Source organism: Ischnura elegans, chromosome 10, assembly GCF_921293095.1.
Source record: "Ischnura elegans chromosome 10, ioIscEleg1.1, whole genome shotgun sequence".
Lineage (NCBI taxonomy): Eukaryota > Metazoa > Arthropoda > Insecta > Odonata > Coenagrionidae > Ischnura > Ischnura elegans.
This window is the reverse complement of record NC_060255.1, coordinates 84,394,423-84,409,232: the sequence shown is the minus strand read 5'-3', so window position 1 is coordinate 84,409,232 and position 14,810 is coordinate 84,394,423. Positions and strand designations below refer to the sequence as shown.

The 14,810-nt window shown below is 34.9% G+C and overlaps 1 protein-coding gene across 1 annotated transcript in view; it reads right to left on the bottom strand.

The window, feature by feature from the left end:
* The window catches only part of LOC124166374 (fibrillin-1-like), a 140,030-nt gene that overhangs the window by 14,373 nt on the left and 110,847 nt on the right, over nt 1-14,810 (bottom strand). Inside the window, exons 32-44 of the mRNA XM_046543874.1 lie at nt 14,629-14,787; nt 13,773-13,967; nt 13,405-13,533; nt 10,253-10,501; nt 6,886-7,034; nt 6,198-6,306; nt 5,947-6,111; nt 5,611-5,718; nt 4,848-5,027; nt 3,954-4,063; nt 3,726-3,858; nt 1,146-1,394; nt 457-660 (exon numbers count right to left, since the gene is read on the bottom strand). Coding sequence (XP_046399830.1) covers nt 457-660; nt 1,146-1,394; nt 3,726-3,858; nt 3,954-4,063; nt 4,848-5,027; nt 5,611-5,718; nt 5,947-6,111; nt 6,198-6,306; nt 6,886-7,034; nt 10,253-10,501; nt 13,405-13,533; nt 13,773-13,967; nt 14,629-14,787 — 2,139 coding nt within the window. The remainder of the gene's footprint in view (nt 1-456; nt 661-1,145; nt 1,395-3,725; nt 3,859-3,953; nt 4,064-4,847; nt 5,028-5,610; nt 5,719-5,946; nt 6,112-6,197; nt 6,307-6,885; nt 7,035-10,252; nt 10,502-13,404; nt 13,534-13,772; nt 13,968-14,628; nt 14,788-14,810) is intronic.

The following is a 14,810-nucleotide window of genomic DNA, read 5'->3' as shown; positions in this document are numbered from 1 at the left end:
AGAGACAAAGTTATGGATTGCTGCAAAGCAGAAGTATATAAAAATAAACAAAGACTTGTTGCTGCGCACTCAGCACAAAATCGAATACATTGTTATAGTATTCCTAAATATGTACTAATATTGACCAGTCTCAAACAAAAATTATGCAATAATTACTTTTTTTAATAAATCCAACACATTCAAGCACAGATTAACATATTAACAGTGATTGTACATCTTGAAAAATCTTACATGAAATTAGGGGGAGGGAGTCAAGCCATATCTAACAAAATCTAAAAGAGGGAGGAAGGTGCTTGAAAAACTACCAAAATTGCCTCACATAACTAATGGTCATTTTTATCCATTATTCCTTCAATGAAGTAACTTGCATTTTTAAAAAGCTATTTCCCTAAGAGAATAAATCTTTAACCAGTGAATTTTTTGCCAGTTTTGAATAAAAGCAATGACAATGTTCACCTTTCCCATCAATAGACATTCCAGTCTCCATGCACAGTTGTTTGTATTCTTCTGATCTTGAACTTGGACAAACCTGGCAGCGAGGTCCCCAAGCTGCCCCCATTGTGCAACAACAATCAGCCCTCGTTACTTTCATCAAGCCATCTGTGTGGCTAGTGCATTTTCCAGCCATCAACTGACGGAAACAATAGCCAACTCGTCTATCTAGAATTCAAAATAGATACACTGTAACAGTAAACAGTGGAAGTTGGAAAAAGTTATTAACTTTATCAATACTATTAGTATCAGTATCTACTGAATTTCATACAACACGGCATAATTAACACAGAATTTTTATTTCCAATCAAAATTTAATTAGATGGGCATATTTCAAACTAAAATTCTCTTAACATATGTGAGAAATAAGAAAAAAGACTGTTCCTGCTTGAAATGACCAAGAGAAAACAGCTATTAATAGTGAGTATTTAAAACTTTTCCTTTTAGAGTAAAACTTAGCTAACTCTAGTTATGATGTCACTTCGATTTGTGAAGATAAAAATCAAGGAGAGGAAACAGCAATGAAACCTTACATGTTGAATTCATAAAATAACACATCCAGAGTATGTTCAGCATTATGTATCAGCCACTTCCATAAACTAAACGTATTTGCAGCAAGCTACTACAGCACCTATTAAGGGACAAAATCTCACCAATGCATTGCTTCCCATCAGGAGCTACCTCAAAACCTTCAAAACAGTCACATCGATAGCCTCCTTGAGTGTTTACACAATGGCCATTTCTGCATGTGTTATGGTCAGTCATGCATTCATTAACATCTCGACAGTCATCAGCTAATCCAATTTGTTGATAGCCCTCAGGGCATATGCACATGAATGTTCCAATCAGGTTCTTGCAGGCAAATTTACAATTATTGGCAGGAGTAACACACTCATTGACATCTGAGGAACAATAAAATAGATTTTTAACAAAAAATTGGCACATAAATAAATAATACATTGAATAATTAGTTAATTAAACTTTAAAAACTATCTCAGGACACCACAATAATACCTCATTATCTCAAAGAAAAATAAATATCCAATAAAAATGTAATTAATCAGGATTCGGTAAATTTGTTGAAAACGTATCTTTACAATAACATGTATGGTAAAAGATTGTTTGAGTATGTTGTACCTCATACCTTCAATTGTACGCCAAAGGCTCTATGTAATCAAAAATCTTTGGCCAATGTTAAAAGGAAAGTGAAAGAATGGTTAGTAAGTGAAACTGTAAACTTGTAATTTCCTTAATGAATCTGAAAACTACAAATTATCTTAAATTCTCATATTTTTGTTTCAAAGATCCTAAACTTTTTTTGCCACGTTATGTATTATTTTTTTATGAAATTGTTACTTGTAATGTAAAATAAATGCTATGCTTTCAATGTTGCCATTATGTAGGATAAATGGAACCTTCTGACAAGCCATATGGCTTAGAATGACTAAGTTTGTGTATGCTAATAAAGGCAATCTACATATTTAAAAAAAATCAATTGAAACCAGATACATACCTCATACACTGAAGAGAAAAGTGAGTGAAATGTCTCAAAATTTCAAATGCATCAGTCAAAGGAATTCTCATGAAATTAGCAATCTTGTATAAAATGGAGTATCCACTAATGATTGATGAATGAATATTTTAAAAATACAAGGGATACATTAGCATAGACAACCTGTTGAGTGTGCCATTGGTAAGAATACCAAAATTATGAAATATTTTTATTCTATTTCCTTTACTTAGAAGGTTCTAAATTTTTCAAATACAGTTGAAGTAGACATATTTTATCAATACAACAGATCACAATTCGAACAAATAAGACTAAATGCTAATTAGGAATGAAACCTCTTTACTTGTTAATTAAATTTAAAACCACACATTTCAAGTATGAAAATGGGGTGCAAAATGGAAAAAAAATTCTAACACAAAAAAAACATTAAAAAATGCTTAGCAGCAAAATCAAAATATGCCACTCACATAAAATATTATCAAAATATAAATCAAAATAATATTGCAACACTCACAGCAAAACATCAAAACAGGTAAACTTAAAAACCTACTTCTATAGATATACTCATTTCTCACACAAAACAATTGCATATGTATGGACGGAATAAGCAAAATTGTTTTACACTTCTTATATTCATTATAATATGTACATACTAATTGTGGAGTCCCCGTATAAAAAATATGACAAAATTCTACCTAACAATCAGTTTAATTCAATTAACCCACGGCATATACCTTTCAAATCATGAAATAGTTTTCGCCATTAATATCACAAATAAACTACTATATAACTACCAAAAATAAGCTTGAACTTAAGAAAGTTTAGAGAAAAATTCAGAGCCACTGAGGATAATATTTTAATCTCTTCCTTACAGTTGAGCAATCGTTCTATCTGATGGGAAAAATGTCCGATAAGAGCAACCTAGGATTACCTCTCTTCACATTGGTTCACCTTGAATCCAGTTCAAAATAATACAGTTAAAGCTCACCCACCATGAAAATAGATTATGCTGTTTGATAAATTGCCACTGTATAAGACCAACAAGGTAAAGTAACCAACTTCCAAATATTTATGAGCATATAAATGGTGCTACAAGGCAAGGTAATAAAATGTTACTTCTTTTATCTCATGAACATTTGAAAGTCGTTCATTCCAACTTGTTTTTCCTGTATACATGCAACACACCATGCATGCACAAGATATTTACTGGGAAAGTATGCCATAAACTAGAGAACACATGATGGATCCAAGACAAACTAATGCAAATACAGTTCATCTAAGACTGTAAGTACAAGCAGTTTTTTCCTATAGGCAATATTGATACGTGGGGGAGACCAATTAAATAGTAATGATAAATATTCATGGTAGGATGGGGTATTAATATGCCAGGCTCCCGGGCCATCAGAGGCTTGTGTAAAAATAATTGTAAAAGCAAATAGTCAAAATATAATCTTTAAAATGTCTCAATAATCCATTAAAAATTTTCAAGAGCAATTTATGCATTTACTTGAATATAATGCCCCCAATTTATGAGGATTATTCTTGGATATTTAAGAAAAAATAACTCTCTAGAACATATAAATATTGCCTTCTTCTGAAAAATTTTTGGATTATGTGGGGGACTACATTAAGTCAGATCCAGTACACTTTTCACAGGAGATTTAGCACCCGAATGAATTTAAGTGTTCGGATTCTTCAGAAAAAGTGTGTATTTGATTCTGACCTTGACAATGTCTTCCATCAGGAGCTAAAGCATATCCGTAGGGACAGATGCATCGGAATGACCCAGGCACATTGTGGCACCTAAATGCACACTGATTTCCCATTTCCTGGCACTCATTGATATCCTCACAGACCTATTTGATGGGCAAGTTGGAATGGAGCAAATAAAAATTAATTTCTATTCAACTAAAAATCATAACTGAAGATTGTAGGCAGATTTTGCTTTCACCTGCATGGGTCCAGGAGTAAAACCATCATCACAGGCACACTCAAAACCACCCTCAACATTAGAGCATGTGCCATTCCCACACACATTTCCATGTAAGCACTCATTGTCATCTGAAAAAATTCAGCATATGCACATGTACGGTAAATAATCCATGTTGACACAATTTACAGAGGTTTTACAGTGAAATCAAAAGACATTCCATGCTTAGACATTCAAGTAAGAATTAGTACACACAATGAAATTATTTAGCTTGACACTTTAGGATAAAGAGAAATACAAACAAAAGAAATTCAAGATTAAGTGTGTGCAACCAGACACTAAAATATTGAATTGATACTCAAGTAATCACGGTTTAGACATACATAATTGGTTATATAGTTAATCAAATGATGAGTCCACTGCATTTTTAAAGTATATACTTGATTTATAGATTCTAAAACAAAAATGAGAAAAAGACCCTTTAAAAGGTGAAAAATACTCATTCCAAAAATTAATTTAAATAAGCAATAGTTGGTATTTTTGCACTCAGTACATGATGTCTATTTATATCATGGATACAAGTGACACTGCAGAAAAAATATATGCAAACCATTGGCCTAATTTATTTTTTTTGTGTTTGGCTTTGTTCTTTTCACCACAGACAAATAACTACAGAGTTAAATAAATACCAAAATTATTTCCAAAGATGTTATTTTCAACTATGTACTTTGACTCAAGCAAATACATATATGTATATAATTAACAAAAATTCCAAGGCAACAAGTTAAAACATAAAAATCAATACACTTCTTGAAGACACACTGCTTACTAACAAACACTGTGACTTGAAAACCATTCAAATGCACTAATGAAATTTAAGTCCACATAAGAAACAGAAAGTAAAGAAGAACTTACCAATACATTTCTTTCCTGTCTGATCAAGAACATACCCAGTAGGACATTCACAGCGGTATGACCCATCTGTGTTGATACATTCACCATTCTCGCAAGCACTAGTCATGAAATTGCACTCATTCAAGTCTTCTCCAGTATCACCTCGCCCTGGTCCTTCAGGACATAACTTAGCAAACTCCACTACAAAAAATTGAAAGTAAACTTAGTTTCAACAATCATCAAAAAATGCGAATGAAAAGGAGATTCCGTCATGGGCACTGGTAGAAAAATTATCAGGAAGTGCATTCAGTGCCAATCCTGGTGCATTATGTTGCCAGGTATGGTGATAAAGCTTTTGTTTAAACAATAAAACAACAGTAGTTTTGTTAATAAGGACTTATTTCACTTGTTCTCATAAGTGATGCTTTAATTTTTTTTAACTCTGTTCCTATTCAAATTAAAAAAGTAGACTACAAACTGGCTGAAGTTCTAAACGGCCTTCATAAAGTGCAAGATCTCATTTCTCTACAATGCCTTCTCAATTGTTCAAAATTTACAATGATATTATGTGTCTTGAAACTTCAAACAAGTCTTATACTGATCATTTTCACTTTGAGAGCTATAAATATCAAATGAGATTTGAAGGCATAATGGTGTAATACCGAAAGGGTTTGAATACACAAAGAGTGGAAACAGGAACAAGCATAGACCATTTCAGAGACATAGACAAAAAGATGCACTATCAAAAAGAAAGACAAAAATAAAATGATGCTGGACTTTGTACCTGTGCCTTCCCTTGGGCAATGCTCGCAGGACCTTCCCCAAGAGACTCCCATTGTACAACAGCATTCCTTGCGAGTGATTGAATCAGGACGAGGCATGACACACTTTCCTTTAAATAGAGCAATATTTAAATTATGAAGTTTGCTGATAGACTGAATCAAAACAGATTACAATAACTGTGCTTTAAAACACAATTGAGCATACAATCGATCACCATTGAAATCAATTTCAGGGTGATGTAGGTATAGCAATGGAGAGCATTCATTTTACAGTAGCATGGATTTTAATGAATAAAATCAAGCGCATTAATGTAAGACACCATAAAAAACACACATACCTTGTCTCATACCATCATAGCAGAAATCTTGCCTGACATCAATGCATTTCATCCCATTGTGGCTCAAAACATAGCCTTCTGGACATTCACATATAACTCCTCCCTCTGTATTCACACATCTACCTCCTTCGCATACTCCAAAATCCTCCTGACATTCATCAATATCTAATGAGAAATGATTTCCATAATTAGTTATAGGCACATTTAAAATTAATGAATGCATGTATAGGGATGATAATAATCAAATATACCTTCACAATAATTTCCATCAGATTGCAGAGAATATCCAGGAGGACAGCTGCATGCAAATGATCCCATTAAATTTTGACATTTACCAGGAGGTGGGCAAGTGCCAGTAACCTTAAAATGGAAAGAAATATTTTAATTAATTTTCATTGTTCCCAAATCAGCAAAAGCATTTATACTAACATTACCTCGCCTGATAAAAAAGCTTGCTGAAGCTATTTCTGTTAAAATGTAAAGCTTTAACTTAAAAAAAATATACCTTAAAAATATGTTACGTCGCATATGCAGTAACCCATATTTATTTTACTGTAAAGTAATATGCTCTTAGGTGACCTTTATAATCAATTTTCTCTATCTCAAGGACATAGAGAACATTTATTTTTTAGAGTCCTTTTGAGGTAATGGGCAAAGTTGATACCCTCTCGATGGCTTAGTTTGCTAATCATACAATAATGAAGGTTCATTTCCTCCAAACTCTCAATTAATTGATTATATAATCTGGCAAATTTTATTAAATTCCAAAATAATCATCATGAAATACCAAATGATATGAAGCATTATTATATTATTTTCCGAGAATATTTTATCCAAATTGTATGCCAGGAAAGATCTTAAAGTCTTATAAATTCATTACATTTAGGTACTTGACAATAAAACTAAAAATAAAATGTAATTCAAATGACAGCAGTATACCTCTCGGCATTCATCAATATCTCGACAATATTGACCATCAGCACTTAAGGTATATCCATCAGCACATTCACAACTGAAGGAGCCAATTGTATTGCGGCAGCGTCCATTTCGACACAAATTACTTTGCATGATTCTGCATTCATCAATATCTGTAATGTTTAAAGGAAAGTTTTAATTCATTTTAAACTTAAATTAAATGTAAAATATAGCATTTAAATGAAATTAAATATATTATAAAAATGTGTGGCAGAATTATATTCAACGTATACGGAATTTTTGCTTTTTCTGCTTTCTTGGTCCAAACTAGAATTAATTCAGTAATTAAGAGAGGTAATCAGTAGGTAAACAGATACTTTTATAGAGTAATGAAAAGTCTATTTTAAGTTTAATACATTAGTTATTTTTAAGAGGATATAATACACCGATAGTAGTCCTGCTCCATTAACCATCATAATGTTATTCAAGCAAAATAAACAATACAACAATTAGCCCAACATAGAGTGAAGCTTGAATCACACATTATTTGGACTAGTGCAAAGATACTTGAGAGTGCAGTGGATTTCCAAAACCAAGCCTAGAATTACTGAAACAGTCCTTGCCTGAATTACATGACACTTGGACTTGCATGTCAATTTTATTTGGATTTGTTATTGTATAACCATGGGAAGCTGTTTTTTTGCAGGACAGAATAGAGATGCTAACACAAATAATTATTTAATAAATATAATACATAAAATAAATAATTATAATTGATAGTTGCAATGCTAATGTTACAAAGAGGTAACTTGATTGGTTGATGGCTAACACATCGCATTAAGACCAATAATGAAACTTGGAATACATGAATGAGCTTAAGCTTATGGATGATGGCGATGATGCATGCTTACTCAGATAATATAATAAGCAATAACTAAATAATAAGACTAACAATACTTGACCACAAACAAGTCCATGAATACTCAATAGTAAACTCAGAATTGCACAAATTAAAGTCAATATTGTGTTAATTAGACATGAGCAAAATTGCAAGCATAGGCCTCAAAAATTAACCCTGAATTTTTAACAAGGGCAAACAGATAATAGCCAAATTGCTATCATGCTGTAACTGCATTTTTTCTGTACATGCCACTAAACTCATAATTTTTATGCATACCAGTCAAACTCCATGATGATATTTATTAAATCTCTATAATGCAATAAAAAAACTTCACAAAAACTTGCAGTTGACAAACAACATTTGAAATTTTCCCACCAATAATTTTCATTATCAAAAAAATATTTTGACTATTGTTACCACCAGTGACATCATGGAAAAATTAGCAGTGCCAGGAGGCACTTTCCTCAACTTTTTTTAGAAGTGAAATATTACTGTGAGCTTTTAATTACAAGTTATTATTTAAATTTCATTACAATTCTTTTAGTTTTTGTTACGAATGTACATATGAGAAATTTTGAACTAAAAAAATTGATAAGTTTTATTTGACTATTACGTCTTTTGCTAACCAGTGCAGGAACGACGTTCTGGCACCATGACACCACTGTATAAATTCTTCTTGGGATACCGTGCCGGTAAGATTATGTATGAGCACCGATGTTTCGGGTACCGACTCGTTATCCATTCTCACGGCTACTGATAATATTTGAAGTGACCGTTGAAGCTCAACATAAGGAGAGGCTGGATTGGTCGAGCCCCAATTGTTGTCGCGGAGGACCGTGGACCAGCATAGACTTAGCTCTGGCAAGCATAATTCTTTTAAGAGTTCTATTCCAAGAGCTGCTGATCGAATATCCAGTGTCTCTGTTCACGATTTTAATGTCAGTCTTATTTCAATAGCTTCTTTAGTTAAACGATCCCAAAATTGATTTGATCGCCATAAAACTCTGGTGTCGTCCCACCTTATTTTATGGTCCTAATCCAGGCTATATTCACCTATGGCTGATTTTTCTGGTTGAACAAATCAGAAATGCCTTTGATGCTCTTTGAGACGAGTAGATATTGTTCGCCTCTCGCCCACGTAGACATTACCACACGAGACAATGACATTGGGTAACGAGTCGGTACCTGAAACATTGGCACTCTTACATAATCTTACCCGCACGGTATCCCGAGAAGAGTTTATACATGTCATTCACCGGGAAAGTATAAAATCTTACAAGACACCACTGGTTACCACAGAATCTACATGCAGAGAAAAAAATTGAGATTGATTCAACATCATATTAGACAGCAAATACGATAGGGTTCAGCCATTCACAGATATTTTTTTAATAAATGCCATGAGGAATCTAACGAAGAATGTAAATGATTATTATTCTATAATTTTTCATGAATAAGGAGGAAGTATTTCTCAAAAAGTCATAATTGTACCCCTACTATGTATCAGAATTAGGCACATGGCAGAGAAAAACTGAAGTTCTGAATGAGAAATGCACACTCAATAAAGCCAAAGTGCTCAAGAATATAACCTTTCTATTCAAGGCTTTGGCCAGAAAAAAATTTTGAGGGGTAATTTGCAGAGAGAAAACATTTAAACGGGTTCACTTAGAGGAAGTATACTGAGGACTGTATCTGCCACTCATTTCGGGGGAGTTTGTAATTCTATATCCCACCTCTCAACCTCTCATGGCCTTGCTTTTATTGGGAGGTGGTTATAGAAGTGCATCACATTACCAATGACAAACTAGCATCTGATATGATGGAGTGACGCAGGTAGCACTGCTAACATGTTCAACAGATAGTTACTTTGGCACAAGCTTTTTAAAATGTACTAATTGAAGAACAAAACTTGCACTGATTGTCTTTTTCTAAGCTCTGAATGATAACAACAAAATTTACATTCACACCTTAAAATTTGGTCAGGGAACCCTAATGGCCTGAATTATTAAAAGTGTTGAGGGATGATTTTTATGTTGGCTATCAGCCACAAGTTGTTGAGCATGATGAGGATGGTACAGTGGTGGATACATATGGGGGGCACAGGGGATACACGCTCCCCACTTGCAGGACCGCCTTCATTGCCGAACATTGCAGAACCACAATTGTAACTTTTCAATGTCATAAGATGGCATAGTCTTGCATATGTGTAAAATCAGTTTGAATTAAACTTTTTAAAACTTCGCATCTGCTACAGGGATGGTTTGACTGCAATGAGCTATTCATTTTTTTGTACTACAATTCACTTCCAATGTTGTAATCTTCCAAAGTTATGAAGTTTTAATTTACCAAAATCTAAGAGTCCCAGGCAAGAGGCAAAAAAACATTTATGACTTACACATATCTAAAGACGTGACTCTAATTAAAATTAGGTAGTTATAATGAAACTTAAATAAAGCATAGGACTAAACAAAACATCATGTACCTCCTTACCAATGCAGTCATTATTATGGCTCAGCTTAAAACCTGGGAAGCAGTGACATTTATATGACCCTACGGTATTCACACAAGTTCCATTGTTACAAATATTTGGATGCCTTTGACACTCATCAATATCAACACAAGAGTCCCGGTTTGGAGTAAGAGTGTATCCTGGGTGGCAAAGGCAGCGGAAGCTACCCTGGAAGTTATTGCAATCACCATTCCTACATATGCCAGGTCTTTCGAGGCATTCATCAGTATCTGCAAAAGACAAAAGAAAAGTCAGAGCATGTAAAAAATGTACATAGTCACCATTCACAGTAAATATAAGGCAAACACAAGGCATAGACAAAGTGAAATTCCAATGTTCTACCATTAGGATAGTACATTAGGGCATATGCTATCATTATTAAAGAATTCTACCTATTAAGATAGGCTTACATAGAGTATTCATGAGTACTTTGGTAGCCTCCCCTCCCTTAATGGACTTCCATCTGGAATTCATATGAGGTTTAGGTTTTAGAGGGGCACAAATATGGTAGTTTTGAACAATTTGACCGGAGGGCAGAATTTTTGTGTGTGCCTCATTGACTTCAAACACTCATATCTTGGAAAATACTTGCAATGGGTCTTTAATATTTTGGATTTTTCTTAACTAAGGTTGAAACTAATAACAGGGAAAAAATAATCAAAATCTGAGATGGTGGGCGTGGGACCCCCCAAAAATTGGTTGAGTTGACATGGAATGACCCCATAATAAGGCCTACTCCCTTTCATTCCATCTAAAAATCCTATAGTTTTCCTACCTATACTCTCCCTCATTTCCCCACTCAACACTTGCTCCATCCACACCTTCTGTCTCCTCTGTATCTCACCTAGGAGCTGCCTCTCATCAGCACCACTATGTCCAGAATTTTGTTTTTCCTCCTCCTCTACGTGCACTTCACCTTCTCCATTCTTCTCCATACTCACTTCTCGAACGCCTCCAGTCTCCTCCCATCCTCCCTCTTAAGGGTCCATGTTCTTCCACTTCCTTCTCCATTTCTTTTATCATTTCCTTCACTATCCACAGCTTCTTTATCCTTCTACTATCAATGCAGCACATTGACTTCACAACAGCTTTCACTACTCCAGTTTTAATATTACCCCACCCCTCTGCAGTCTGCCTATCTCTATCTTGTGGATACAATTCTCCACTACTTAGTCATTTTCTCTCACTATGACACCCTTACGAGCTTCTACATTCAATTTTCTCGCCTTTCTAATTTTCATAAGTCTTTTGAATTCTGTGTTGCATTTCATAAGCAGAAGGTCGTGATTTGAATCCACATCCACTGCAGAGTAGCTGGGTGAGTATTTTACTCTACAGGCATCCCCCAAGTAACCTAAAAGATGTGTTCTCGCAGACTCCGCATCAGTCATAATTTACGTAGGTAAGTCGAAAATTCTGCATTAGTGCTTCAGAGATTTCGATCGGTGTGGTGAGTTCTTGGCGGAATAATGCACGGTAAATTCTCGGTAAAGTTTCATTCAATTCGCTGCGATATTCATGAACTCTTCCACGTATTCTTACATTATTAGATACAGAATCAATAAGCATTAATGTAGTCTCAAATGAGGCAGATGTAACCCATGCTTTTGGGTTTGATTTCCAAACGACTGGAAGTGAGGATTTGTCAACATGTTTTAATGCTCGCGGATTTTCCGAGTGATAAATTAGATGAGGTCTCAATTTGCAATCTCCCATCACGTTACCTCCAAGCAATAGAGTTAGGCGATCTTTTGCTGCCTTAAATCAAGGTGTGGACTTTTCTACTTTCGAAATAAATGTACAGTAAGGCATTCTTTTCAAAAAAATGTCGTTTCGTCGACGCTAAACCCCTGTTCTGATAAATAGCCACCCTCCTCAATTATTTTTTCAAGGACTTTTGGAAAATTTTCTGCTGCCTCTCTATCACCACTCACTGTCTCACCACATAATTTCACATTATGCAAATTCCAACGATTTTCAAATCAATTGAACCACCCGTTACTCACGAAAAAATTTCCACCCTTCTCTCCTCTCTGATTCTTCAACAGTTCATAAAGACTTTTGGCCTTATTTTGAATTGCCAGAAAACTAAGCAGTGTGCCTCTTCCAGGCTGTTCCTCCATCCAAACCGTCAGTAATTTTTCCATTTCAGCCAGAAGACAATTACGTTGCTTGGTGATGATGGTGGATCTCATACAGGCAGAACCTTTTACATGTTCTTTTATCGTTCCTTGTCTTTCACAATTGTGTTTATAGTTGACACGGCCATGTTTAGAACATGTGATATGTTTGATATCATTGGTCCACTTTCATATTTCTTCACAATATCAATTTTTTCTTCTAGAGTGATTGTTCGTCGTCTTTTAGAAGGACCTGACTTACTCTCACTTCGACGCTTATCTACCATCGTCGCAGGACCCAAAACACTTCACCGTTAAAATTATTCACTAATCCAACCGTCAACTTTGAGCTCCAGAAAGGAACTGAAGGGATTGATATAGGCATCTTACTACCCCACGATCATTTCGTAACAATTTTGCCCTACGTTGCAATGTATCAATCAAACAAGGCGTCATTGGTTGCCTGAGTAGACTACATTGTTGTATCGTTTGCAGCCGAAGGGGCAAGTGCTGGATTAGCAATAAGGTAAAGCAAGCAGGTGCCTATGAGCCCTGAGAGTTTTTCCCCCGAGAGAGAGAGAGATGAGTTTCCAAGGCTCATTTGGTTGTAGTCCATGTTTTCTGGGAGGAGATAGTTGGTGGGGTTTCCCACTTCCATTCCAACAGAGTTTTTTTACATGACACCATCATGTGGACTACCTTTTGTCTGGGTCCTACTCTATACATGAAATTGAGAAATAATCCTGCCAGAGCAGCTCTGGGGTCATAGGAATGCACAAGCCTTTCCATTGCGGCAAGGTTGTAGCCCAAGGGAAAAAAGAGCACATACGAGGTTTTCATAAATATCATAAATATCATTCATCCTAATGCCAAAGGACCTCAAATTATTTTTTACAATGCTAGTAGGAATGTTTACTATACAATAAATAAAATCTCAGCATATCATTAACGGCTGTCTTAGTAGAGCTTTTCAACCTTGAAGCTTAAGTTGAGGTAGAAAATGCAAAACATACCTATACAATCTCTTTGGCTCATGCTTAATTTATACCCCTCAGGACATTGACACTCAAAAAATCCAGGAGTGTTTATGCATTGAGCATTCCCTCGGCAAGGTCCAGGGACCTTGTTGCATTCATTATCATCTGAAAAAAAGTCAACCATCAATTACTGTAGCTGATTAAAGCATAAATTTCATTGCATAACTGAAAATAAATTTTTTATTACATAACAAAGACTTTTGCATGGTGCTAATAATTATTTAAATGTAGATCAAATTGAAAATATTTAAATTTTAATTACAAAAAGATATAATTTTCATCTTGTATTACAAGCAAATCACTAATAGATACAATAGAAATTCAATTGCAGAGTTAGTTCTTACCAATACACTGATGAGAGTCACTGTCATAAATGTAACCTCGGTTACACTGGCATTCAAAACTGCCAGGTGTGTTGATACATGTACCATGCTTACACATTTGTGGCATTAAATGACATTCATCAATCTCCTCAGACCTGTTTGTCAATGGATTCATAATTTGCCCAGGCTTTGCACCACATAAAGTCAAATAATCACCTGAAAAAATAAATTCATCAAGTAAACAAAAATGCAAGAGTATATAAACAAAGCATTGGAAAACAAAGCATTGCCTCCAATGAGAGAAGGTTTCAGACTTGGGACTCAAGGAAATTATTCAGCTAGAAGGAAAATAATCATTTCATAACTTAATCCACTTATTATTGGTCTTTTACAAATATTTAAAGAGGATGCTTACCTCCCACTTCACAGAATTTTTTGTGATAGTTTACTTGCTTAAAACTTACAATATCATTCAGAAATTTTCATAGCACAAATATAGAGCAGACTTTGATCAATGTTTGCCTGTACATACGTCAAATGTGTAAATTTTGCCTCAGTATTTACTCAGATGCAGATTTTTTTATAATTGCAGGGACAGGTTGACAAAGATCTATTCTATACGCTCTAAATATATCAAAATGGTGGAGTAAGTTTAAAGGAGTCATATGTTACAAAAAAGACAAAATACAAACAGTCGAGCAGGAGTAATGCATCCTACTAGAGCCCACTGGACTCGGTAGGCTTCATTCTCTCTGTAAGACTTAAGCCTTTCTGCATGTGCTTTTGGACGAAAGAAGCCAAGCACAATGTATTGCAATTAATAACAGCATTTGAAATTTCGACAATCAGTAAGAAAAATGGAATGATTAATGCTTACGTGATCCAGGACGAGGGCATTCTTTGCATGGCCTGCCCCAAGCTTGGCCCATTGAGCAGCAACAGAGCATACGTGTTTGCTCTTGAGTCATGGGTTGAGAGCACACGCCATCGCTAAACTCCAGGTAACACTGCTCTTTCCTCATGTCTACACATTCCTCTAGTAAAATGGCGTAAATGGAA